The sequence below is a fragment of the Haliaeetus albicilla genome, chromosome 7 (genome assembly GCF_947461875.1).
Source record: "Haliaeetus albicilla chromosome 7, bHalAlb1.1, whole genome shotgun sequence".
NCBI lineage: Eukaryota > Metazoa > Chordata > Aves > Accipitriformes > Accipitridae > Haliaeetus > Haliaeetus albicilla.
In genome coordinates this window covers 41,236,553-41,258,757 of record NC_091489.1, presented here as the reverse complement: position 1 = coordinate 41,258,757, position 22,205 = coordinate 41,236,553, and the positions used below count along the sequence as shown (strand labels likewise).

The 22,205-nt window shown below is 60.1% G+C and overlaps 4 protein-coding genes across 9 annotated transcripts in view; 1 reads left to right on the top strand and 3 right to left on the bottom strand.

Annotated features, from left to right (window-relative positions):
• Positions 1 to 1,883, bottom strand: part of CBL (Cbl proto-oncogene) — a 46,054-nt gene extending 44,171 nt beyond the window's left edge. The window contains exon 1 of the mRNA XM_069788021.1: positions 1,537 to 1,883. Coding sequence (XP_069644122.1) covers positions 1,537 to 1,683 — 147 coding nt within the window. The 5' untranslated portion in view covers positions 1,684 to 1,883. The remainder of the gene's footprint in view (positions 1 to 1,536) is intronic.
• Positions 1,884 to 5,779: 3,896 nt separating this feature from the next.
• On the top strand, positions 5,780 to 9,454 carry DRC12 (dynein regulatory complex subunit 12 homolog). The gene is given in 7 exon segments (XM_069786134.1): positions 5,780 to 5,953; positions 6,397 to 6,466; positions 6,582 to 6,647; positions 7,264 to 7,383; positions 8,004 to 8,096; positions 8,466 to 8,596; positions 8,679 to 9,454. Coding segments are annotated over 7 exon segments (777 nt in total). The 3' UTR covers positions 8,802 to 9,454.
• On the bottom strand, positions 9,001 to 13,855 carry NHERF4 (NHERF family PDZ scaffold protein 4). Of its 3 annotated transcripts, XM_009915515.2 has the most exons (10): positions 13,721 to 13,855; positions 12,322 to 12,349; positions 11,909 to 11,973; positions 11,493 to 11,704; positions 11,150 to 11,336; positions 10,929 to 11,065; positions 10,649 to 10,853; positions 10,264 to 10,460; positions 9,915 to 10,085; positions 9,001 to 9,661 (listed from the first exon to the last, which is right to left on the bottom strand). In XM_009915515.2, the coding sequence occupies exons 1-10, from the start codon at positions 13,761 to 13,763 to the stop codon at positions 9,617 to 9,619; spliced, it is 1,290 nt and encodes a 429-aa protein (XP_009913817.2). In that variant the 5' UTR covers positions 13,764 to 13,855; the 3' UTR covers positions 9,001 to 9,616. The 3 variants fall into 3 exon arrangements, with proteins under 3 accessions (XP_009913817.2, XP_069644119.1, XP_069644121.1); XM_069788018.1 differs by having other exon boundaries at positions 9,001 to 10,085; XM_069788020.1 differs by lacking the exon at positions 9,915 to 10,085.
• Positions 13,489 to 21,419, bottom strand: NLRX1 (NLR family member X1). Of its 4 annotated transcripts, XM_069788016.1 has the most exons (10): positions 21,149 to 21,284; positions 20,463 to 20,589; positions 19,143 to 19,270; positions 18,864 to 18,924; positions 18,340 to 18,437; positions 17,513 to 18,129; positions 15,631 to 17,045; positions 14,702 to 14,788; positions 14,340 to 14,591; positions 13,489 to 14,185 (listed from the first exon to the last, which is right to left on the bottom strand). In XM_069788016.1, exons 3-10 carry the CDS (start codon positions 19,261 to 19,263, stop codon positions 13,867 to 13,869), a joined length of 2,970 nt encoding a protein of 989 aa, XP_069644117.1. In that variant the 5' UTR covers positions 19,264 to 19,270; positions 20,463 to 20,589; positions 21,149 to 21,284; the 3' UTR covers positions 13,489 to 13,866. The 4 variants fall into 4 exon arrangements, with proteins under 4 accessions (XP_069644117.1, XP_069644118.1, XP_069644115.1 ...); XM_069788017.1 differs by lacking the exon at positions 20,463 to 20,589 and having other exon boundaries at positions 21,149 to 21,419; XM_069788014.1 differs by lacking the exons at positions 20,463 to 20,589; positions 21,149 to 21,284 and adding an exon at positions 19,994 to 20,409.
• Positions 21,420 to 22,205: the final 786 nt, after the last annotated feature.

The following is a 22,205-nucleotide window of genomic DNA, read 5'->3' as shown; positions in this document are numbered from 1 at the left end:
GAGAAAGAAAAGTTGAAATGCATAAGCTTGCAGGGCAATTGGATGAGGTATGCCCATCAGCCCTGCTTGCTCTGCTCCCAGAGGGGAAGAAGGTGGGGAGGTGACACTCCCCAAGGACTGCAGGCAACTTTGGCGATGCTCTTACTCTGCACTACTTTTAGGGCCCTGAACCCAGCAATATAAAATGCACTGCACATTTTAGACTCCCTCGTCAAGCCTAGTCTCAATTCTCAGGGCTGAACAGTAATAACATCGGAGGATCAATCAAAATCTCAGGAAAAACGTTAGAAGATTTTTATTTTATGCCCACTTCTGGATGCCTGTGCTCACTTCTGTAAATAACACTAGCATTCACTAACAACTCACCAGCATTTCTTAAAGCGATGCATTTACCAACACACCTAGCCGGGCTAGTAAATCAACTGCCATACCCCATCACACCATCAGGCCAAAAGGTCTGGTGTCCCGCCCGCGGCAATAGCCATTTCCTGGCATTTTAAAAGGTGGAGGAGGGGAGAGTCCTAATGACCCCAGAGCGCAGTGCCCCTGCCTTTCCAATTCCCGCACCACAGGTTTTTGTTGTTTAACATTAGATTTCATATTCCTTATCTTTGTGTAACTACATGCATTAATTGGAGAGGGTTTTATTCAGACTTTTACAGTTTTTACCAGGCTCCCAGTTTTAAGGAAAAGGCTTTGTACCGAGCTCAGTAACATGCCCCTATTCACTCAGAAAAGAATAATCTGAACTGCCACAAAGCAGATGCTCAGCCCCACCATCCAGTACCCACACACCAGGCTCTATCACAGGCCAAGGCTCATCTTCAGGCAAACAAGTCCTAGATTCCTCCCTCGTGCAGTTATACACAGGTAGGACCTACTGCTGACACCACCAGGATGCACCTGCAGCTCCCCACCAGGCCCTACCCATACGCAGCCTCTCCTCCCACCAGCACCACCAGTGCCCACCCCAGCGTCTAGAAGGATATGATGGTACAAATCCCAGATCCTCTTGAGGAGGATCCTTCCTTCCTTCTCCACCCCAAATCTTCCCCTTTCTCCAACCTGTTCCCTCCGCAGCCCTGCATGCAGCTCATCCATTGCAGAGCTGCTCTTCTCCCTCCACACCTTCCAGTCTTTGCATCCCACTCTCCTCCCGCCTCTGGCCTCTCCTGCACCTCACGCCTCTCCACCAGCTCCCACATCTCCCCCCCAAAGCGCTGCACTCTTATCCTGCACCCGCACAGCTATTGTGTCCCTCCCCCAAATATTTCACCCCAGCCCCACCCCGAGCCATACCGCTCTCTCCCCCAGCCAAACTTGCAGCTCCAGGCTTACCCTACCCCACAGAGCCCCCTCCGCCCCCACCATCGCCCCGAACTCCTCAGCCCAGCCCTACCCCAACCCCCACCCCACCTCCCCAAGCGCTTCAGCCCAGCCCCCCCCCGCCCCGCTTCCGCCCCAGCCCGACCCCCGCAGCCGCCCCACAGCCCTCCCCGCCTGCCCAGGGCGGCCCGACGTCCCCGCCGGGCCCACCTTGTCCATGAGCTTCCAGCACTTCTCCACCATCTTCTTGTCCACGGCGCCGGGCTGGTGCGGGCCGAGGTGGTGGTGGTGCGGCTGGAAGGCGTCCTTCATGAGCCCGATCAGCCCCCCGGGGCCCTTCTTCAGCGGCGCCGACATGAGGGCGGCGCGGGGGCGGGGGGCGGCCGCGAGCGAGCCCACACCCGCGCCCGGCCCGTCGCCCCCGTCCGGCACCGGGCCGCAGCCCTTCAGGGCAACCGGGCGTGGGGGCGCTCCCGCGGGCCGGGCCGGGCCGGGCTGGGCCGGGCAGGCGGCAGTAGCAGCGGGAGCCGCGGGCGGTGGCGGCGGCAGCGGCGGGGGCGCCCGGCTCCAGCGCCGCTCCGCCCTCCGCCCCGGCCACGCCGAGCGCCGATTGGCGGGGCCTCCCCCCCGCGCGGCCGGGTCCGCCCCCTCCGCCGGGGAGGAGCGGGCGCCGATTGGCCGGAGCCCGCGCCCGCGGCGGGGGGGGGGAGGGGAGAGAGGGGCGAGCGGCGGCCCGTCCGCGAGGCCCCGCCCCGCCGCCGTGAGGCAGGCGCACGGCGGCGGCGAGGGCGGCACGGCGGCCATGTTTGGTGCGGGCGGGCGGGCGGGCGGAGCGCGGAGCGGGGCGGGGTCGGGTCGCCATGGGAACGGCGAGGGCCGCGCCCGCCGCCGGGACCGCGCGGTCCCGGTCCCGGTCCCGGTTCCGCGGCGCGGAGGGCGGCGGGACAGAGGCGGGCCCGGCGGCGGAGAGCTCGCCCGCCGTTGCCTGCCCCGGGCCCGCTGCGCCGGTTTCGGAGGCTGCAAAACAGGATCGTTTCCCCTTTCCAGCAGCCGGGTTCCCTTTTCTTCGAATGGCGGACGTCCAGCCCGAAAACGGGGAAGCGGCCCCGGCAACCGCGCTGCGCCTCTGCCGGGCGGCCTCCTCCCTCGCGGGAGCGGCCTCTCCCCGCGGCGGGCAGCGGGCGGGAAGGGGAACCGAGCCCGGCCCGGGGCGATGGCGGGGACAGCAGCCCAAAGTGAGCCCTCGGCAGCGGGGCTGCCCGCCGCCGCTGCAGAGCAAACGACCCCAACCCACCCCCGGGACCGCTGGGGCCGCGCTCGGCGGCGGGCGGGAGCAAAGCCAGCCGCAGGGAAGCTGAACCAGCATCTTCTTCGCAGAGGTGGAACTGGGAAGAGCTCGTAGCGCTGCGGTGCCGTTGGAAGGCACCTGCCTGCTGTCGGTGTCTTTGGGGCGTCTCCCTCTGCAAAGGCAGGGGAAGGAAAAGCCCACTGGAGCTGCTCCCCCCGTTACCGGCAGCCCGGCTCCAACAGGTCCCTGGGGGCGGGAGCGCGCACGGACCGGGGCGGCAGGGGGAGAGCAGACAGAAGAACAGGGAGGGAAAAGGGGAGTAGGTCAATCTTTTTGCACAGCTGACAACACCAAACCTTCAGAAATTACGACATGGGCTCGAAAGTAAGTTCACTTCTGTTTCTTCACTGCCTTCAGATCCTCTTTTCAGCCTCCTTTCCCAGGCAGAACAACACTTGCTTTGCAAAAAAACAGCTGAGGCTGGTATAGCACGGCATCAGTCTCACAGCACAGGCTTCAAGGAGGAAAGAAGACAAAACAAAACAGCAAATGCTGCACTTTGGCCAGCCTCACTTTGAGGAGCGCGAGCACCCAGAGACTGGGGTCAGGCCTGGAGGTTAGACAGCGCAGCCTCAGCCTCGTGGGAGCTAGGGTCCGCACTGGAGATGAACCCCACGACAGAGCTTACCCCTTTGCTTCTCCTGTGGCACCCACTCTCACAGGGGAGCCGGGACCCCCGGAGTGCCAGGTGTGCAAAGCCACAGCAGCACTGAAAAGCCACTGCCTTGGTCCACCATCTGCCACAGGAGGGACGAGCCGTGCTCTGCTGTGGCTGCTAAGCCCCTGCCAGCCCGGGGCATGGCCACAGGACCCTGTGCTCAGGCTGTGGTGCTGCTAACAGGGGAGCTGTGCATGCCATCCCTCTCCTCCTATCCCTGCCCTGGCTGCCCATGCACGTTGTACATCAGCCTGCTTGTGTCACGGCAAAGGACTGTGCTGCCCCATGCCATCCCGGCTCCAGTGCTGCTTTCCTCCACGAGTCTCCGCCCCAGACCAGGGCTGTGTGTTGGCTGATGGCTCATGATGAGTTCCTGCATAGCACATGGCTTGCTGAGGTGTCAGGTAGGCGGGACAGCGGGAAGCAGCATGCAGCACTAGATATAGCAAGGGAGCCCTGTGTAGACTGGTTATAAAACTCTCTGTCTTGATTTTGCTGCCTTTGGTAAAGCTTGGTAAATATTTCTGGGACAGGCAGCTCCTTGTCTGGCTTTAATTACCTGGGCAAATTTTCCTAAGGATTATATTGACCTCAAATATGTCAACATTTATTGAGGCCGTGTTCCTGAGGCTTTTCCCATTAGATGCTAATGGATTCTGGCTAATAGTCAAGCCGGATTGACCACCGGAGGGTGCCGTGGCCAGCTCTGGGATACCACAAGTACCTGGGGAGAGGGCTGGGGAGGGTTACACCAGCTTTGTGGAGCCAAATATAAAAATCACCATGGCCCCAATCCAAAGAGATCAGGGAACATGCTTGAGCAATTGCATTCCTAACTATCTGCTTCTCTGGGCATGATTCACTCCAAGTCGTGGCTGTATTTACATGTGAGACTTCAAGCAAAGGTTGCTTTTGTTTGGGACTGTTCCCTCCCTTTAGGAAAGAGGACTCCAGCACCCCTCTGCAGGGGTCCCATTTGCTTCTGTCCCTCAGGCCCCTGCCAGGGCTGGGGCCATACTCAGCACTTGCCACCACTGTGCCAGAAAGCCATGTCACGCTGGTTGTTTTGAAATTGCTTCCCTCCAGCCTGGCGGCTGGCAGCTGAGAGCACATCTGGGTGCCTGGGTGCCTCTGGCCGCCTGTGTGCATTTCATGTGTGGTTGTGGGCGACAGCAGTGTCTAGGTCCCTTGCTGGTTGTGCCACCCAAGGCTGGGCGTAAGTGTGTGCTCCCCTTCCCTTCTGCGTGCTCCACACTGCCTGCCAGCTAGCTGCCAGGCCTGTGCACACACTGATGCCCCTCTAATTGCTCAGCTCTGCGTGGCTGGGCAGTGGTTTCAGATGCGTGTGCATGGGTGTACACAAAGTGCATGGCAGCTTCTGTGCCTGCACATGTGCACAGGGTCCCCACCATCGTCCCTGGCCCAGGCCCAGCTCCCCTGGCTCTCCACACCCAGCCTGCCACCCTGCCAGCTCCTCTGCAGGACTGTGTGTCCCTGCCAGGCGTCCCCATGTTGCCCTGGCAGTGGATAGCCCTGCAGCCTCTTCACGCACCAGCTCCCTGCTCCTGCCGCCTGCCTGGCTCCTGCTGCCCTGACCACGCAACAAGGTCTGCATCATGCTGAAGAACTGCAGTGCACCCAGGAATCACCTGCTCACTCCCAGGTATTTGGGGTTAATTGCATCCTGAGCAGAAACAGCAGTTTGAAATCCTCTCCTTTCCTTCTTCTGTTAGTGTATAAAGAAGATCCAAATCCAACCACAGTCCCCAAGGCAAAACTTGCAGCACTGAGCAGTAGGGTGTGCCGGAGGGGAGAGCCAGGGCAGGAAGGGAGGAAGATGCCAGGCTTGTTTCAGGCTGTGACCTGGGAAAGTCATCCTCCCCACCATGTCCCCATTGCCCCACAGCTCAGCTAGACCCGTGCTGGGGCTGCTCTGGGACTGCCACTCTGGGATGTGAGTGGGATGAGGTCCAGCATACCTGATCGGAGGTGTGTTCCACAATCCTGCAGCCAAACATGACCAGTTTGGTGCTGCGGAGCGGGGCCAGCTTCAGACCATACTGGTGCTCTGCTGGGCGCAGGGCGCGTTCTATCCACACCTCTGTCATGGGAATGAGATGCTCAGCTGCTGCAAGGCAGAGGCAGGTTTTGGGCCAGATAACAACCTGCCTTCATTGCAGATAGTTGCTACAACAGCAGGGGTTACCTCAAAGGCAGCTGCTGTATCTTGAGGCACTGAGGTCTGTGCTAGCAGCCAGGACAGGTACTGGCAGGAGAGCTATCCTGGCGGAGACATGGCAGCTCCATGTCTCTGAGTCTCGCTTCCTGGGAAAGGAGGGGCCTCTTCCTCCATGTGCTGGTGGGCCCACTGCATCCCCTTTCTCCCCCAAAAGTCCAGTGCGTGATCACCAGTTGCTGAGAGTGCACTGGTATCATTTTGCAGGAGGATGCCTCCAAAGAGCAAAGGGAAAGGGAGAAAAGGAGTGAGGCAACAGCAGAAGAGACACATAGGAGGTGAGTCTGGGGCCTTGTGTCCCTCCAGCCAGCAGGAATGTGCCTCTCATGTCCCTCCCTTGCTGCTTCCCAGTGCCAGTGGGGACTCCTGGAAGCAGGAGCTGGGAGCACTGGGATGAAGACTTGCACTGCGGCCCCATAGGACAGCTGGCTGCGGCTCTTGCATCTCCCCCAGCCTGGCTCACCCTGTGCCAGGGCAGCAGCACAGTTATGCCTGATGAGATACAGGAAACAGAGGGGTCCAGTGCCCTGCCAAAAGCACCGTGCACCCCACTGCACCCTCCAGCCCAGCAGGATCCAGGGGGAGGTCAAAGAGAGTGGCTCTGTCAGGCCCCAGCCTCTCTTACATGTCTCTGAAAGTGCAAGCATGTACCAGGCTGGAAAAGCATCTGGGGTGGGGTTTTGGAAGGGGTCTCCAAGCCTTTATGCACCATGGCTACTGCCCCATCTTCACTGCAAAATCCCAGCCCTCAGTACCAAATGAGTGCGCATCTCTCCAGGGCAGCTGCTTCAGGTAAAACCGGCTACACCTTGACTCTGTGTCTGACAGGTGTCTGCACAAACACTGCCCTGGTGCCGGTGTTTGAGCTGGAGGTGTGACCCAGCCAAGTTTTCCTGGGGCAAACATCCCAAGGCACACTTCCCCTGGGCCATTTACAGCCCTTGGTGTCCCTTGGCCAAGCCCCTTTAAAGAGCTGCTCTTGACTCTCTCTTCCTTCTTCCCTCTGGCTGCAGAAAGCCAAGCTGAAGAGAAGCACAGGAAAACAGCGCTGGAGGTTGGCATGCAAAAAGAGCACCTGGGTAAGGTCAGGAGGAGCCAGGGGCTGGGTCAAGCAAGGGATGCCCGCTACCCTGCACGTACTTCCTAGGAACTAGCCCTTCCCAGCAGCAAGTCATGCCAGAGGATGGCACATGGCCTCCCTTGCGTGTGGGCTCCAGCCCCAGGGGCTGCCTGTGCTGTCCCAAGAGTCCCTGGTGTGCAATGCAGCAGCTGCTTACAGAGGCCAGCAATGCTGCAGAGGTGGCAGAGAAAGAGAGGAGCAATGATGAAAGCAGATGGGAGGTGGTAGGGATGCTGCAGTGGGGCACCCCCCTGGAAATGCTTCCCTAGCATGGTGCTGGGCTGAAGCGAAGGGAAGGTTTCTTGCTATGAGATTCACTGTGGTTCAGGCAGGGCTTGGGGCCAGGCATGGGCTGAGGAGGTGTCCACATCCCCCTGGTTTTGGGAGCAGAGAAAGGCTAGGAATAAGTCACTGCTGGGCCAAGGTACTGAGGAGGTACTGGGCAGGGAATAGCCACCCAGTATGGGTTGGATGGTGCCCTTTGACTGCCCATGCTCTGGCCAGGGTCATGGTGTGGGTCACCTGTCAGGAAGCACGTTGTCCCCATGGCAGTCCTCTGCGTCTCTGGCTCACAGTTCCCTGGAGGGACATGACCTGGCAGGCAAAAGCTGACAATGAAAGGCTCAAGTGGAGGCTGTAGGACCTGGAGAAGGCGCTGGAGCAGGCGCGGGAAGACAAGCGAGACATTCATGAAGGTGAGGGCAGAGGTGGGAGGGGCAGTGGAACAGATGCAGGGACCCCACACCTTGGTGCTGCTGGGGGAAGCCAGACAAGCTTACCCCACCTCTCCCTTCGGCCTTCCTCTTGCTTAGCCCCAAATCACCCTGTTGTTGGCTAGCCCAGCTCCCTCCCATGCAAAGGCTCTGGACATGGACTCGTTGCACCCCAGATGCCTGTACTTAGCACAGGCAGAAGAGACCACAGAGGCAGAGGCTTCCCTGCCTGCAAAAGTCATTGCCTTGCCATTTCCGTTAGTGCTCAAGAACAGACTGATTTTAGCAGAGGTAAAACCTCAGCCAGAGGTTTGCGGTCTTTGCCACATGCAAAACTCCGTGCTCATTTTCACTCTCCCACGCTCAACAGAGAGGTAAAACTTTCCCTCCAGGGCTCCCTCCTGCCCCCCCTCCAGCTTTATCACAGCCCTGCCAGGTGGGGAGAGGGTGCATGCACAGCTGCTTCTGATGCGTCACCCTGCAAGGGGAACTCTCATGTCAGGCCTTGCTGGAGCCCCTGCTGTGATCCCAGCACAGGGACCACCTGCTTGTCCCTCCTATAGTGACCATATTTGTCCCCTTCTCCCTTCCCTGGCTCCCACAAACAACCCAGCAATACCAAGACCTGCAGAAGCAGACAGCAGCCCACAGCCAGCACTTGGAGGAGAAGGTGAAGAGCCTGCAGGAGCAGCTCAGTATGGCCCCCTGACATGCCTGCCCCTTGCTGGTGGATGGGGATGGGGTTCGCTCCAGGGCAGCAAAGTGCAGTTGGGGGAAGTCAGGGGAGATGGGAGTCATTCACCCTGTGCTGTCAGCATGGCAGCAGCTGAAGGCAAAGCCTAACCCTGTTCCCACTGCATCCCTGACCTTGGGAGATGCTGACTGCAAAGGGGATGCTGTGATCCCACCCCTGTCCCAGAGCCCTCTACCACCCTGGGGATGAAGGGGATTGGGCAGGGGCTGTGCCACACACTGCCTGCACCCTCCTGTACACTGGTCATGCAGTGCCAGGCTCCTGTGCCCACGTGCTCAGTGTCCCCTGCCTCTGTCCCCATACCCTACAGCCACTGGGCTCAGGGAGAGCCCGCAGACCCAGGAGACTGCCATCCAGGCAGTAGCAGAGAGGTACAGGACCATTGCCCAGCTGCAGAGCAGGCTTGATGCCATGGAAAGGGAGTATGAGAAGAACCTCCATGTGAGTGGCCTCCATAGATGTGGCTGTGGGTGGCTCCCCCGGCAGCATGGTCCCCCCTCCTCACCATCCTCTTTCCCACCAGGGTAGTCTGGACCTTGTGCTGGCCAAGATGGCAGAGGCCAGCCAGCATTGGGAAGAGGTAGGAATGACCATTGCCATGGAGCACAAGGAGTGCATACAGGAGTTTGGCCTCAACCCCCTGTAGTTATAGTACCCTGGGGCTTCCGGGACCAGACAGGATCTCAGCCCCTACCTCCCTATCTGCACATTTGGAGAGCTTCCCACATCCACTGCCCAACATCTCAGCTGCCCCGGGCTAGGTAAGAGAAGATGACTCCTGTCTGGCCCTGAGATGCAGTGCTGAGTCACAGTCCTCTCCATAACATTAATCACACGAACAGCAGTGTGGATTTGTCCTTTAATCACACCCCAAATGGATGATGCAGGAACAGTGCTGTGATGGGTGGCAGACACTCACTGCCCACAGGTTCACAGGGAGGGTGAGAGGAGGAGCACAAGAGAGATGTCCATGCAGGGGCAGTCCTCAGCCAACAGGCTGAAAGGTGGGGGGTTCCTCCAGTGCCCCATTGGCCTCCGCTGCTCCTTTCCCCTTCACACAGTGGCCCAAAGACCAGCCTTGGGCTGAGCCAAGCCTCAGGCTCCCCAGTCCCCTGGATCATGGTGTGGAGGGCAATGCCTCAGCTCTCCTGGGAGCTCCCAGAGCCTGGAGGTGGGCAAGGGCTTCGGCGCAATGTCCCTAGATAACCCTGGAGGCAGCTGCACAGGCAAAGACACAGGTCTGTCTTCAGGTTACAAGAAGTCACCACCTCAGTTAATAAAAGCTTGGAGCCAGCCTCGGTCAGTGAAGATGTCTCTGGGAGGTGTGATGCTGTGAGGTGTGTGTGCGATGGCCATGCCCTCTCCGGGGAGCCAGGCGGGGGGCACCGATGGGCTGGACATGGCCTGGGTCAAGGTGCTGTGGGGGCGGAGCCTGGCTGGTGGCAGAGTGCTCCCGGGCTGCTAGAACGCCTGGTGCAGCCTCCTCTGCTCCTCCTGGCATGGGCTCTGCGGGGACACAGTGGGGGCATTGTGGGCAGCACACAGCCACCCACCCCACCACATTCTACCCTTGCCCCATGGGCAGGTTGAAGAGGTCTTTCTGCCTGGCCCCTGTGGCCAGGGGACCAGTCAGCCCCCTCCTGCCAGCATCACAGGTGCCAGGGAAATATTAGGACAGGCAGGGCAGGAGGGTGCCAGGACTCAGAGCAGTGCCAGGCTGTGAGCAGCACTTCCACAAAGGCCTGGCAAGAGGGGTTACCTGTGTGAACCCTATACTGCTGCTAGTAGCCACCAGCCAGGAGCCAGGTCCCTTTGGTCCCACCTCAATGTGACAGAGTCCAGGGGAGCCACTGGGAGAGGGCAAGGAGGGCATGCAGGAGCCTGAGGCAGGGTCACTGTCCTCAAAGAACAGCAGAGGGGACAGCCCGATCTGAAAGAGCAGAAGAGGGATAGCCGTACAGCTTCTAGCACTCCACGGCGAGCCAGGTCCCCTGGGGAGGACCTCATTGTGCAGGCCTGGGGGCAAGACACCCATCCCACCATCCAGCTTCACAGCACCCCCGGGGTCCCCAGCCAGGGCGGGACCACACTGGGTCCCCAAAACTTACTGACTGATAGAACTCATCGCCAGCAGGGTCGATGACCAGCAGTGTCACCTGGTCATCATGGGCGCGGATCCTGAGCACCGTCTGCTGGTGGTCCAGACCCTCAATGCTCTCACCATTCACAGCCAGGAGACGGTCCCCTTCCTTCATCCCTGCCTGCTCAGCCGGCAGCCCTGCATCCACGTCCCACAGGAACTGGCCTGCCACAGCAGGACAGAGGGAGGGTGGGGAGATGCTTACAGAGGCATTCAGCCAGAGGAGAACTGGCACTGCTGACCCTCAAGTGCAGATGGGGACAGGGTTCTGCTGCAGGCACAGGGCTTGCAGCTATTCCTGACCTTCAGACATGCCTTGCTCAGGTAGAGATTGCTTCCCTCAGCTCCCTCACCTGTGGCCCCTGAGCTGCAGTCATCCTCCTTGAGCAGAAATCCATAGCCAGCTGGACCCTTCACCATGTGCAGCTCCCGGACCTTGAAGGGGAGCCAGGAGGTATCTGCCAATGCAGCTGTGATCCGCAGGCCCCGCAGGCGGTAAAACTCCTCCACAGCACTGGACGCCACCAGCAGCGTCACCTTGCTGGTGCTCTGCTTAAGCTGGATAGGAAATGCAGGGTGCTCAGCAATGTTGCCACCCCCGATCCCCCACCCAGCCGTGCCGGGAGCATGTACCTTTCTGGTGAGCTGTGCATGTGAGTAGCTCCTCACGCTGGCCCCATTCACCTCCAGGAGCCAGGAGCCTTGTGGCACCCCTGCTTTCTCCGCTGGCCCACCCTGCCTCACCGACAGCTGGAAGGTGCCCTTTATGCCTGCAGGGAGGAGAAGAGGCAGTCCGGGGCGAGAGGGACGCTGCATGGGGGAGGCTCACGGCACAGGCATGTTGGCTGCCTTACCTTCTGGACCCGACACACTGAAGCCAAACCCTCTTTTGTCCCGCGTGATGTGGCAGAGGCGTGGGCGGATGTCAGCTGGCAGCATCTGTGACAGGTCCCTGCCCAGGGCTTTGGCTGCTTCGTAGGAGTTGCTGTCCAGCACCGCCAGTAGGACCTGGTTGCCACTGGCCTTGATCTTCTGCACCACCTGGAAGGACCCAGGTTGTGAACCCTGGGCAGGGTGCCCCTCCAACCACAGCCTGCAGGATCAGGGCCCCGGGGGGCAGTGGGGTCCGGCACTCTCTGTGCCCCTGGCCAGGGAGGACCTGGGTATTCCCACAGCCCCAGAGTGCTCCCAGCTTACCCTGCGGTGGTCCATATGATCCACAAATTGGCCGTTAACCTGGAGGAGCCGGTCCCCATCCTGCAGCCCCCTGCGCTGGGCCAGACCCCCCATCTCAACCTGCCGGATGACGTGGCCCTGGCAGCCCAGCTCCTCGTGGAGGCAGAAGCCGAAGGTCTCTGTGCTGCCCTTGCTCAGGAGGAAGAAGCGGGGCTCCCCCACACCCTTGCCATCTGTGTGGGGGCACAGCCCGTGAGCAGGGTCCCGCAGGGATCCTAACACAATTTCTCTACCCCACCCTGGGCTAGGGTCTCCCCATCCCCGCTGCCTTACATGTTCATGTCCCCACAGCTGAGAGAGTCCAGGACCCCAACGATGCCCAGCTGCCAGAACCCCGTGCTGACATAGGGATGCCCTGGGGAGATAAGGGTATTTACCCATGTCCTCAGTCAGCGACAAGGCAGGGTTGTCGATCCCATCTTTGGGGTTAAATTCAAATTTTCTGAAATGATAAAGGGCAGGAGAGGCCACGTTAGTGCAGCAGCATGGCCTTCCCCCCGCCCTCCCTGGCCCTGCCATGGGGAGCCCCATTCCTCCCAGAAAGGGCCAGCTGGAGCCACAGCTCCAGTGCCTCCCTCTTCCCTGGGGAAAGCCACAAGAGGATCTCCCTATTGGACTGTCCCCCACATCTCTCCTGAGTTAACAACTGAGGGAAGACCCTCCTGGGGCAGGCAGCTGGGATTGGCAGCCGTGACCCATACCACTTCAGCTGAGGCTGTGCCCCGGCACAGCCCTGTTGTGGGGCCATGAGCCCCAGGAAGCCCCCAACCAGGGGGAGCTCAGCACTTACATGATGGACTTCTTGTCACCCTCGAGCCCTGCAGAGGGAGAGGAGAGGTCAGTGCAGGAGGTGGCTGGCCGGGAGCAGACCCCATGCTCTCGAGCACTCAGGGCTTGTCCATTCGCAGGCTGAGCATGCCACGCCAGGTGAGGTAGGTTTGCTGAGTCCACGCAGCCCCCCCCAGCCACTCTGCCCCCCCGCTACAGCCTGTGCCCAGGCAGAGCTTGGCCCTTGGCCCCACCTCTAGTGTCCTTTTGCATTTCAAAGCAGCAGGACACCTGCTGCTTTTGTCCAATGCGCACCCACTGCCCAGCCCAGTGGGGTCCTGCAGCACCGGGGGCAAAGTAGGGCCAGGCGGCAGTATGCAGATGGAGGTCAGTCCTGAGGGTTTACAGGGCTTTTGAGTGCGGGATGGGAAGGGTCATCAGGGCCCCAGAGAGCTGGCTGGAGCCAGGAGATGGAGACAGAGGCCTTTCCCTGCGTACCTCCCCATAAAACCGCTCCCCACATTTTCCAGCAGAAGGACCCCCAAACCCAAGAAGGGGAGATTCCTGCCAAGCGCTCCCACAATGTCCATCTGCATTTTCCTGGATGCCTCTAGCTCCTTTCCATGGCCTGCCTGGGCTCTGATGTTGCCTTGCTCCGTGTGGAAGCAGGACCTGGAGACATGCGTGTCTCGTGGGGAAGGGTCTCTGCAGGACAAAGCCCCACTGTCCCGGCACATACCTTTTGTTTGCTTCATGGCTGTAGGGAATGTGAGAGGGAGCAAGGTACAGGGTGAAGTGGCAGGGAAGCCAGTGTCCCCGCCTCTTCCAAGACGCCCCAGGTTTAATGGTTAAACAGCCCTGATGTCTCCCCTGCCCTCCCAGCCCTGGGGCACTGCTAGCCCTCACCCAGCAGAGCTAGGAGCAGGGACCAGCACCTTGGGACACCCAGATTGGGAACAGATCCTGGTGTCCCAGCTTCCAGCTGCCCCCAAGGGTGGCCCACGGTGGGGAAGACCAACTGGTTCAGCATGGGCTGGAGCAGAAGTGGGCTGCCCCATCCTAGCCCCATGAGATGTGGAAGGGCCAGAGCCCTCCACTCCAGCTGCTGGAAGGATGGTTGCACCAGTACCTCCGCATTCCTCCCCCAGGAAAGGCCTGGAGAGGAGACCGAGTCTTGGCACTAGTGTGCTTCAGTGGAAACAAAACGGTGCACTTTAATGCTACCAAAGGTTTCACAAGCAAGCCTGAGTCCTGCCCCTCTGCCACTGCTGTGGCTTGTGGCCAGGTCAGCAGTGGCCAGGGTGCAGGGGCTGGGTCTCTACAAGCCCAGAAGAACAAGTTCCATTTGCTCCTGGCCTGGTTTCTGTACCGTTCTCCCACAATTCAGCCTTGCCCGCAGATGAGGGCTGAGCCCCACATACCCAGCACCTTTGATAGCCTTGGTAGCACCCAACCACTAGGCATCTCCACGTGGATAAGGCTGCAGGGGATGTGCTGCTGGGCCGCACTCCAGCGTTTCCTCCCCAGCAGCACTGCTCCCTTCCTGGCCGGGTGGATGGACAGCAGGTTAGAGGGTCCCATGCTGCAGTTTCCCCAGCATCTTCTTGACCTCACTCTCAACTCGTAGGAACTTGGCTTTCCTCCAGGGGTTGGCAGTCTGTCTCCGGCTGCTCTCCAGATCCTGCAGGATGAGGGCAAGGTGCTGCTGAACCCGCTCGCGGTCCCAGAAAGGCAGGTTCCTCTGCACCACATTCAGGATGTTGGACCAGTAGTCAGAGACATCGGTGCCTGCTGTTAGGAAGACCAGCGCTCTGACGCCGTCCCGGTCCATGCGCAGGCTGTGAAGTACCTGCTTGCCGTCCTCACTGATGTCATTGAAGTACAGACTGCAGGGTGAAAGAAAAGGAGCAGAAGACACTGTGAGGGCTGGGAGGCAGGACGCAGAGGCAAAGGGAGGCTCCCCGCTCACTGCCACTGGGAGGGACACTGGGTTGGAGGCATTGCCTGCAAGACAGAAGAGATGGGGCAGAGAGAACTCACTGCACTTTGTCCAGTGTTGCGTGCTTTTTGGCCACCTCCACCACGCGCAGGGCTGCTGTGTCCGTCAAGGAGTTGTAGCCCAGGTTGAGCTCCTGGAGGTGCTGGTTCGTGGCCAGGTGCTGAGCAATGACCTCGGCACCCTGGTCCCCCAGCGCGGTGTGCAGCAGGGACAAATGGGTCAGCGAGCGGTTGCCTGCCAGTGCCTCGGCCAGGTATTGTGCCCCCTGCTTGCCCAGGGGGTTATTTGCCAGCCTGTGGACAGAGGAGTTCAGGGCAATGCCAAGGCTGGGCAGGGAGCCCAGGGCCAGGGCACCCGGTGGGCAGCAGAGACAGTTTCATGCAAGGACAGAGATAGTACTCACCGCAGGTTGCTCACCACACACTTGTCATGCAGGAGCAGGTCACGGATTTCCTTGCAGGCATCAGAGCCCAGGCTGTTGAGCTGCAGACTGATGCAGAGCAAGACATGGGGGTGGCAGGACTGAAACAGCTGTTACCTGTGGGGCTGGCAACCCTGCTCTCTCCATTTCCCTGGCCCTCCCCATCAAGATCGTACCTGGGCTCCCCAGACAAGGCCGTGCAAGGCTTCCTCTCCAAAAGGGAGCATGGTGAAACCGCACCAGAGCTTGGGTGGCATCAGCCAGAAGAGGCAGTGCCAGCAGGAGCGAGGGAGGGGAAGGGGGTGCAGGGTCCGCAGGGGGTGCGTGAGGGTCTGAGGAGGGATTAGGACCCCACCAAGCCCTCCTGAACATCTGGAGGAAGGAAGTGCTGCACAGCCCCGCTGCACAGCCGAGTCCGTCTCTGCTGAGCACGGCTCGCCACCCCCTGGGCGACAGGAAGACTGCAGTTCCACAAATGGAGGGAACAGAACCCATCCCTTTGTGCAGACCAGACTCCCACCTTTGGTTGTGTATCTCCTGCCCAGGGTTAGTAATAGCAGAGGGATGCTGGGTGGCTCCGAGGGACCAAGCAATGGGAGGGACCTGGGTCTGCCAGGGTAGCTGGCAGCCCAGCCTGTGGTACCGGATGCAGAAAGCTGCCCAAAGAGTCCTACAGGAGGGTCTGTTGGGACTGCAAATCCCAGCATGCAGTGCCCTAGCAAGGTTGCTCAAGGAGTGTTGCGTGTTGGAAGCTGTAGTCCCCTAGGTCGGCACTGAGGATAAACAAGGGCATGCATATCCTCCCCTACTTTTGCCATGCTTGGGCTCCTAGTGTACCCCTGTGATGGGCAGAGGTGAGGGAGAGCCCGATTTTTGAGCACTGCCCAAGGGCAGAAGAAGGTGGTACTCACTAGAGAGCTTTGCATCGCAGCAGGACAGGGAAAAGGATCCTCAGGCTGCTGGTGTCAAGGTTGCAGGAGCTCAGGTTCAGCTCCTCCACCTCGTGGCACATGGTGCCCATGACAGATGCCAGGACAGAGCACTTGAGAGGGGTCATCTTGACGGATGAGAGGTTGACAGTCCGGAGGGAGCGGATGGCCTCAGCTGTGAAGCGCTCGTTCTGGAACTCATGCAGGAAGAAGAGGTAGTCCATCAGCTCGGAGGGGGGCAGGCCCTTGCGGCTGTTCCTGATGACCGTCTTCTTCATGGCCTTGGCGATCTCAAAGGCTGCCAGATTCTTGATGGAGCAGCCCAGCTGCTCAAGGATGGCGCGGTTACGGCGGGACAGTATCCCACCCATGAAGATGGGGAAGAGCTCAAAGACCTCATCATCAGGGGCTTCATCAGGGTGGCGCATGGGGCCCTCCACACCCAGAATGCTGGAATTGATCTGGTCCAAGACATCATCGTTGTAGTAGTCCTCCTCTTTGAACAGCTCCTCTGCCATGGTGTGGGCAATAGCATCCCGGTCCTTACCACTCAGCCGGGAGAAGTAGCGAGGGAAGATTTTGAGCAGATTGAAGAGCACTGGCAGGAAGCGCAAGGGCAGCACCTTGGAGATGATATTCAGAACGACAGCAACATCTTCACTCACCTTCCCAATGACCTCTGACAGCTCCTTCCCCACTCTCTGTGCCAGGGTCTTCTTCTCACCCAGCACCACATACAGGGCTGCCAGGTACTCCTGCATAGCAGGGATGGTGAAGACAAAGGTGTGCTCTTTGCCTGGCTGCACACACGGAGTGAGGAAGAAGCGGAAGACGTCACTGCGGAAGACTTCCAGGAGGTTGAGCTCACTTTCAGTCTTCATCTCCACCTCAAAGCACTGCTGCAGGTCATCCTCTGAGAAGCAGGTCTTGCGGGACATCACCCCTTCGTAGGCCAGCTTGCCCACCGTCTTGGCCACGTACTTCATCATGGAGATGTTGGTGGGGTCGGTGCTGTCCAGCACCTCCCCGCTGAAGTTGAGCCGCAGGAAGCTGGTGTAGATGCCAGTCAGGGTCTGGCTGGGAGGCACTGTCCTGGTGAAGTAGAGGAAGTGCAGTGTGGTGCACACCAGCCAGCAGTAAGAGGGCAAGAAGCAGGCAGCAGCTATTTGGTTGTGGCGCTCCAAGTTCCTTGACAACATCTCCACCAAGTTTTCCTGCTCACCTGAGCTGCTACCTGCACTGTTCTCTCCACTGCAGCCAGGCTGGCTGAGACGCATCTGGAAGTACAGCTTCTGCAGGTTGGTGTCAGAGAAGCCACAGATCTCGGCATAGCGGCCCACATACTTGCCAGGGATCCGGCGCACCGCTGATGGGCGTGTGGTGACGATGATGCTGGCCTGGAAGCAGAGGGCTGGGTGAGTTTGGAGGTACTCCCTTTGTGACTTTAATTTAAGCTCAGCAGGGTCCCAAGTGCATAACCCACATATAGGTGCACAAGGATCACACCACCCAGCGGCTGGGGTTCAAGAAGCTGCTGCCCAAAGGGTGTTGGTTCGAATCTGGCTCAGGCAGAGGGGACAGAAGAGCTTTCCCCATCCCCTGCTAGACATATATCAAGTCTGGAAGACCACAGCCCAGCAGACTGCCTTCTTTGCCTTACCAGGCCTCCCCAAAGATCCCACAGAGACAAACCAGTAACAGTGACATGAGGCCACCTTGGCGAGTCCCTCCAGGAATGGAGGCTGCCTGTTCGCTTACAGTCAAGCTGAACTATAAGCAATTAGCACAGTGGCCATGCCTGCAAGGCCCCAGGGCTCACCCCCAGCCTTTCTCCAGCATAAAGGATCTGGAGGGAGACACTGACCTCTGGCAGGAGGTATTTTCGCAGCAGGTTGACCACGATGGCAGAGGGAGGCACAGGCTCATTGGGGTCACAGCACAGCTCTGTGCCAGCCAGCCGGAAGTCCAAGTTGAGGCGCTCCAGGCCGTTGAGGATGAAAAGAACCTTGAGGTTGGAAGCGCCTAGCATTGGCACCACATCCCGGAGGTGCTGGTACTTCTTGGTTATGAGGCGCCGCAGGGAGATGGGGGCATGACTATGGGACAGGTCCTCGCAGGAGAAGGGGATGACCAACTCAAAGCGGGGTAGGCGACCGTGGCACCAGTCCACCACCATCTTCTTGATGAGGGTGCTCTTCCCTGTGCCCACGGTGCCATACAGCACCACATTCTTCACCTGCCGCCCACAGGCATCCACATCAAAAAGGTTCTGGAGGCTGATAACTTGGCTGCAGGGCTGCTGGAGCTGGTTCTGGATGGTTAGGTCAGGCGAGGGCTTCAGGATCTCTTCCAGGGAGCTCTCCCGGATCACTGGGTCCACGTGGACTGCATCCAGTGAGAAGGAAGGGCCAAACTGCCTCTCTTCATTGGGCTGGTGGCTGAACCATGCAGACAGGCTCCTCTGGTGTTTCTTGATGGCATCTGAGAAGAGGAAGGTGCTTGATAATACAAGGGCTTCTCACTGGCCAGGGACTGGGGAAGTTGCCTGCTCCAAGCCACTACAGTGAGCTGGCTGCAGAGAGGAGGATAGAACCCAGTTCTTGCTAACCCACACACTCCCCAGGACAGCAGCTGCCCCCAGCCCCCTGTGTAGGACCCTCCACCCTCTTCAGTGCAGGACTGCAAGCTTACCAGAAGAGGCCACGTTCCTCAGCTGGGACAGGCCGTGGCGAGAGGAGCTGGGCTGGACAGAGTGCTCCTGGGACCCTCCCTGGTAGCGAACAGAGCCCCTGCAAGAGGAAGCAGAGTGTCATGAGGAGGGCAGGGGCCAGCAACTCTAAGCCCTGCCTGGGGCAGGGTAGGCAGATCACAGGTGAGTGCCATGGGAAGTGCTGAGTAGAGCCAGCTCACCCTTTCCTTCCCCTGCACTAAGGGAGAGCACAGGGCCAGGGCCAGGGCAAGGGCACAGCTGAGAACTTGAAGGTCAACAAGCCATGCACTATACATCCTCAGCAAACCCGTGGTGAGGCAGAGAATTTGGGCTGAATTCAGAGCAGGCAGGGAGTTGGGTCCGGGTTGTTTTCTAGGTGGAGGCAAAGCAGTGTCTCTGCCCACAGAGGACTGATGGTCCCAAGGCAGCCAGCTCAGCCGCCCAGGTCCCGTGGCAAACAGCCACAGGGCAGAATGTGCCAGGCCCCAGCTGTGTGGCACTGTACCTGGGGAGAGAGATGTCACTTGTGTGAGGGACCTTCCTGAGGAAGTAGCTGCCTGCAGCACCTGGGGGGGGAAAAGAACACACAGGGTCAGGGATAGCCTTCTCCAGCCCAGCAGAGCTAACACCACAAAGCTCACTGGCTTCACGTCTTGCTGGGGTGACCCACAGACTGCACAGGCTCCACTGTGCAGCTGGGGAGAGATGTCTACCAGGGACAGGGGTTCCCTGGGGGCAGGACAGATTCAGGGTCGCAGTCCCACAGGCATAGAGCCCAGCTCACCTGGCACTGAAGCAGCACACAGATACACACTCCGGGTCCCCCTGCTCCCTGACAGGGATCGACGCAGCTGCGTCCAGCTGCCCCAGGGCAGGTAGCTCTGGCATTGCATGGCCCACAACATCCTCTGCCTGAAAGAGAGGGCACAGCTCATGGGCAGGCTGGGTGCCTTAACCTGCCAGTTCCCTGCCCCAGCCCAGCTTTGCAGCCTGAAGCTGTACTTACCCTGACCCCAGCTCAGGGATGCCTGGATCAGGAATGACCCACTCCTACATCTGACTCCACAAACCCACCAGCCATGGGGAGCAGCAGTGGGCTGGGTGGCAGGTCAGCTGTACCAGAGCTGAGCTGGCAGAAGCACATCCTGCCTCAGACTCCCCATCCAGCACCCTTCACAGACCAACCTGGGCATCACCTCGGCTGGGGTGCAGCCAAGAGGGCAGCAAAGGAGGGCCTCGAGGAGGAGGTACTCACCCTGCAAGGCAAACCTGCCTGCCCCCTAATCCCAGCCCCCAGGGCCTCAGTTGGGACCAACGACCTAATTCACTGAGGGCACCAGGGGCAGGGGATGATCTCCTCCCTGTCAGCAGCCAAGTCACTAGCCTAGACTTGGCTGTAACAGTACAGCTATAACAACTATCATAACCAAGAGAACAAAAGTGCTGGGGAGAGGGCAGGCTTCCTCCTCCCAGACTTGAGGCCTTTTTTTTAGGGCTTTACATTAGAACAAACCAACCACCCTCCCCAAACTGCCATGAAATCCTGTAAAACCAGGGGCTGGGGCTGGGAGAGAGGAGACAGCAGAGAGGGGCTTAGGAAGGGCAGAAAATAAAGGGGATCCCATATCCACATACATGGTGGCTTCCCCCACTCCAGCAGTGTCCCGGAGCTGCCCTGTGGTGGCTGGCCCTGCTGGAGAGGTGCTGTGCCCCGGCGGGCAGCCCTTGTCGTGTCCTTGGCAGCCGCTGAGCCCTCTCACCGGGCCTGCCCCGCCGAGGCGGCTGCAGCACGCAGGGATGCTGAGCATAGTCTCCTCCCATTTAAAGCAGTCGGGGAGGCTGCAACCAGCAGTAGCCGGGGCACAGGCTGGCAGGGGGCTGCGGGGGCTCAGCTGGTCCCTCAGGGCTGCGCTGGGTCCAGCCCGGCACGGGGTGATTTTTTCCCAGGCAAAGTGCCCGTCTCCAGGGGTGGACGAGGGGCTCAGCAGCTCCGGGGTGCTCAGGCAGCTGTCCTGCATGGGCTTAGCTCTGTGGGGCAGAGCGGGACAGGGTTGGCAGCTCCGCTGCCAGGGACGTGGCGGAGCAGCACCCTACCCAGCCTTACCTGCCCCGATATAGTCCGGTCTGGCAGAACCGGCTGTGCTGGTGCTGACTCAGGCTCCCGCCCCAGCTCAGCGGGGTAACCCTTCAGCAGCATGGGTTGCGCTCACAGCCAGCAACATCCTGAGAAACTGAGGCACGGGGTGCGGGGGGGGGAGGGTGTAAGCAAACCCCAGCGGATATGAAGGGACAGCGTGCAAATCTCTCGCGCGTTTGACCTCCCCCAGGACAGGACGAGCAGGGTGACAGCTTGCTCACACCTCCCACAGCCCAGGCTTTTTGCAGTCCCTTGTCACGTTACCCAGATGGAGAAACTGAGGCATGGGGGTGGGGGCAGCGGAGCTGACCTTGAAGCTGGGTGTGCTGGCCTCAAGGCCTTTGCAACAAGCGAACCCCGATGCGTCCCGTGCCCGTCTCCCGGCCCTTTCCTGGCACCCTCTGCCACCCAGGGCACGCCACGGAGCGGAGGGCCCAGCGCCACCCACCTGCTACAGTCCCCCTTCAGGGACCCCTGGTGCATGCATGCCCTTGCTCTCTGGTCACTGTGGCTTCCCGCCTCCCTGCTTCCCTGTCTGGAGGGACACAGCGGCCGAGGTCCTGGCAGTGCAGGGACCCTGGAGTGCAGGGCAATGGCAAGGCTGGTGCCGAGCGAGGCGAGAGCGACGGCCGCGCCTAAAGCCATGGGGTTACCTCCAACAGGACTCCTTGCCAGGGAGGCTGAGCCTACGGTTCCCTGTGCTCGTGCTGCCAGACGCTGAGCCTGTAGGGCCCGTGGAGGAGAGCCTGGTGCTGCTCAGCTGCCTCTTTCCATCCCTGTCCCGGGAAGAGGCTCCTCTCCGGAGGCGGCTGTTTTGCAGCTGTAACTTCCTGCAACGCCGTCCTGTCCCATCTTGCCCCGCGCACAGCGGCCGCCAGCTCCGCCAAGCAGGGTGGGGAGAGCGGCCATGGCTCCGCTTCAGGGATGCAGCAGAGGGGCCGGCAGGCACAACAGCAAGGAAAACCACCTGTACCACCAAATACAGGGACACACAGAGTAGGGGAGGGGGGAAGCTCTTGGGGTCTTACAAGCAGTCCTGCAAGGGGGGAGCGGTCCTCTGGACACACCTGGTGGCTCTGCATCCCCAGCTGGTGCCTGGCTGTGCAACCAGAGCCTGCAAGGACAAGTCCTGCTCCAGAGTGAAATCCTGCCATGCTTAGCTGCTGCCATCTCACACAGAGCGCAGTGCAGGGAGTGGGACATCAGCAGCCCCACAGAGAAAAAAGCCCAGAGAAGGCTGTGCTGGCAGGGCAGCCCAGCACCACCTGGTTTTGCCTGGCTGTGTAACACACATGCATGGACATGCACACACACACACAGACATATATACCTACCCTCTTGCTGCTTGCAGATCTGCTCTGGCAACCCAGTAAGGCGGTGCTGAGATCAGTGTCAGCGGTGTTTGTGGGGCCCTGTGCACCCTCTTCAGTCCCTGGGTGCTGTCCCGGGAAGCGCCAGCCCACCCCAGCCAGCCACAGGCAGTGCTGAGCCAGGGGTGCTGCGGCCGAGGGTCCACACCCCTATAACCCTGGAGGCCATGCTCACACCCCAAAGGCCTGCAGATAGCCCACACGGACACACATGTCCCTGCATGCCTTTGTACACACTCAGTGCCTGTTCCCAGCAATGTGTGCAGCCACCTGCCCACCGGCTGCCCCCCCAGCACCCACCTCCACAGCCTGACACAGGGACACCCATTGACGTACCCGG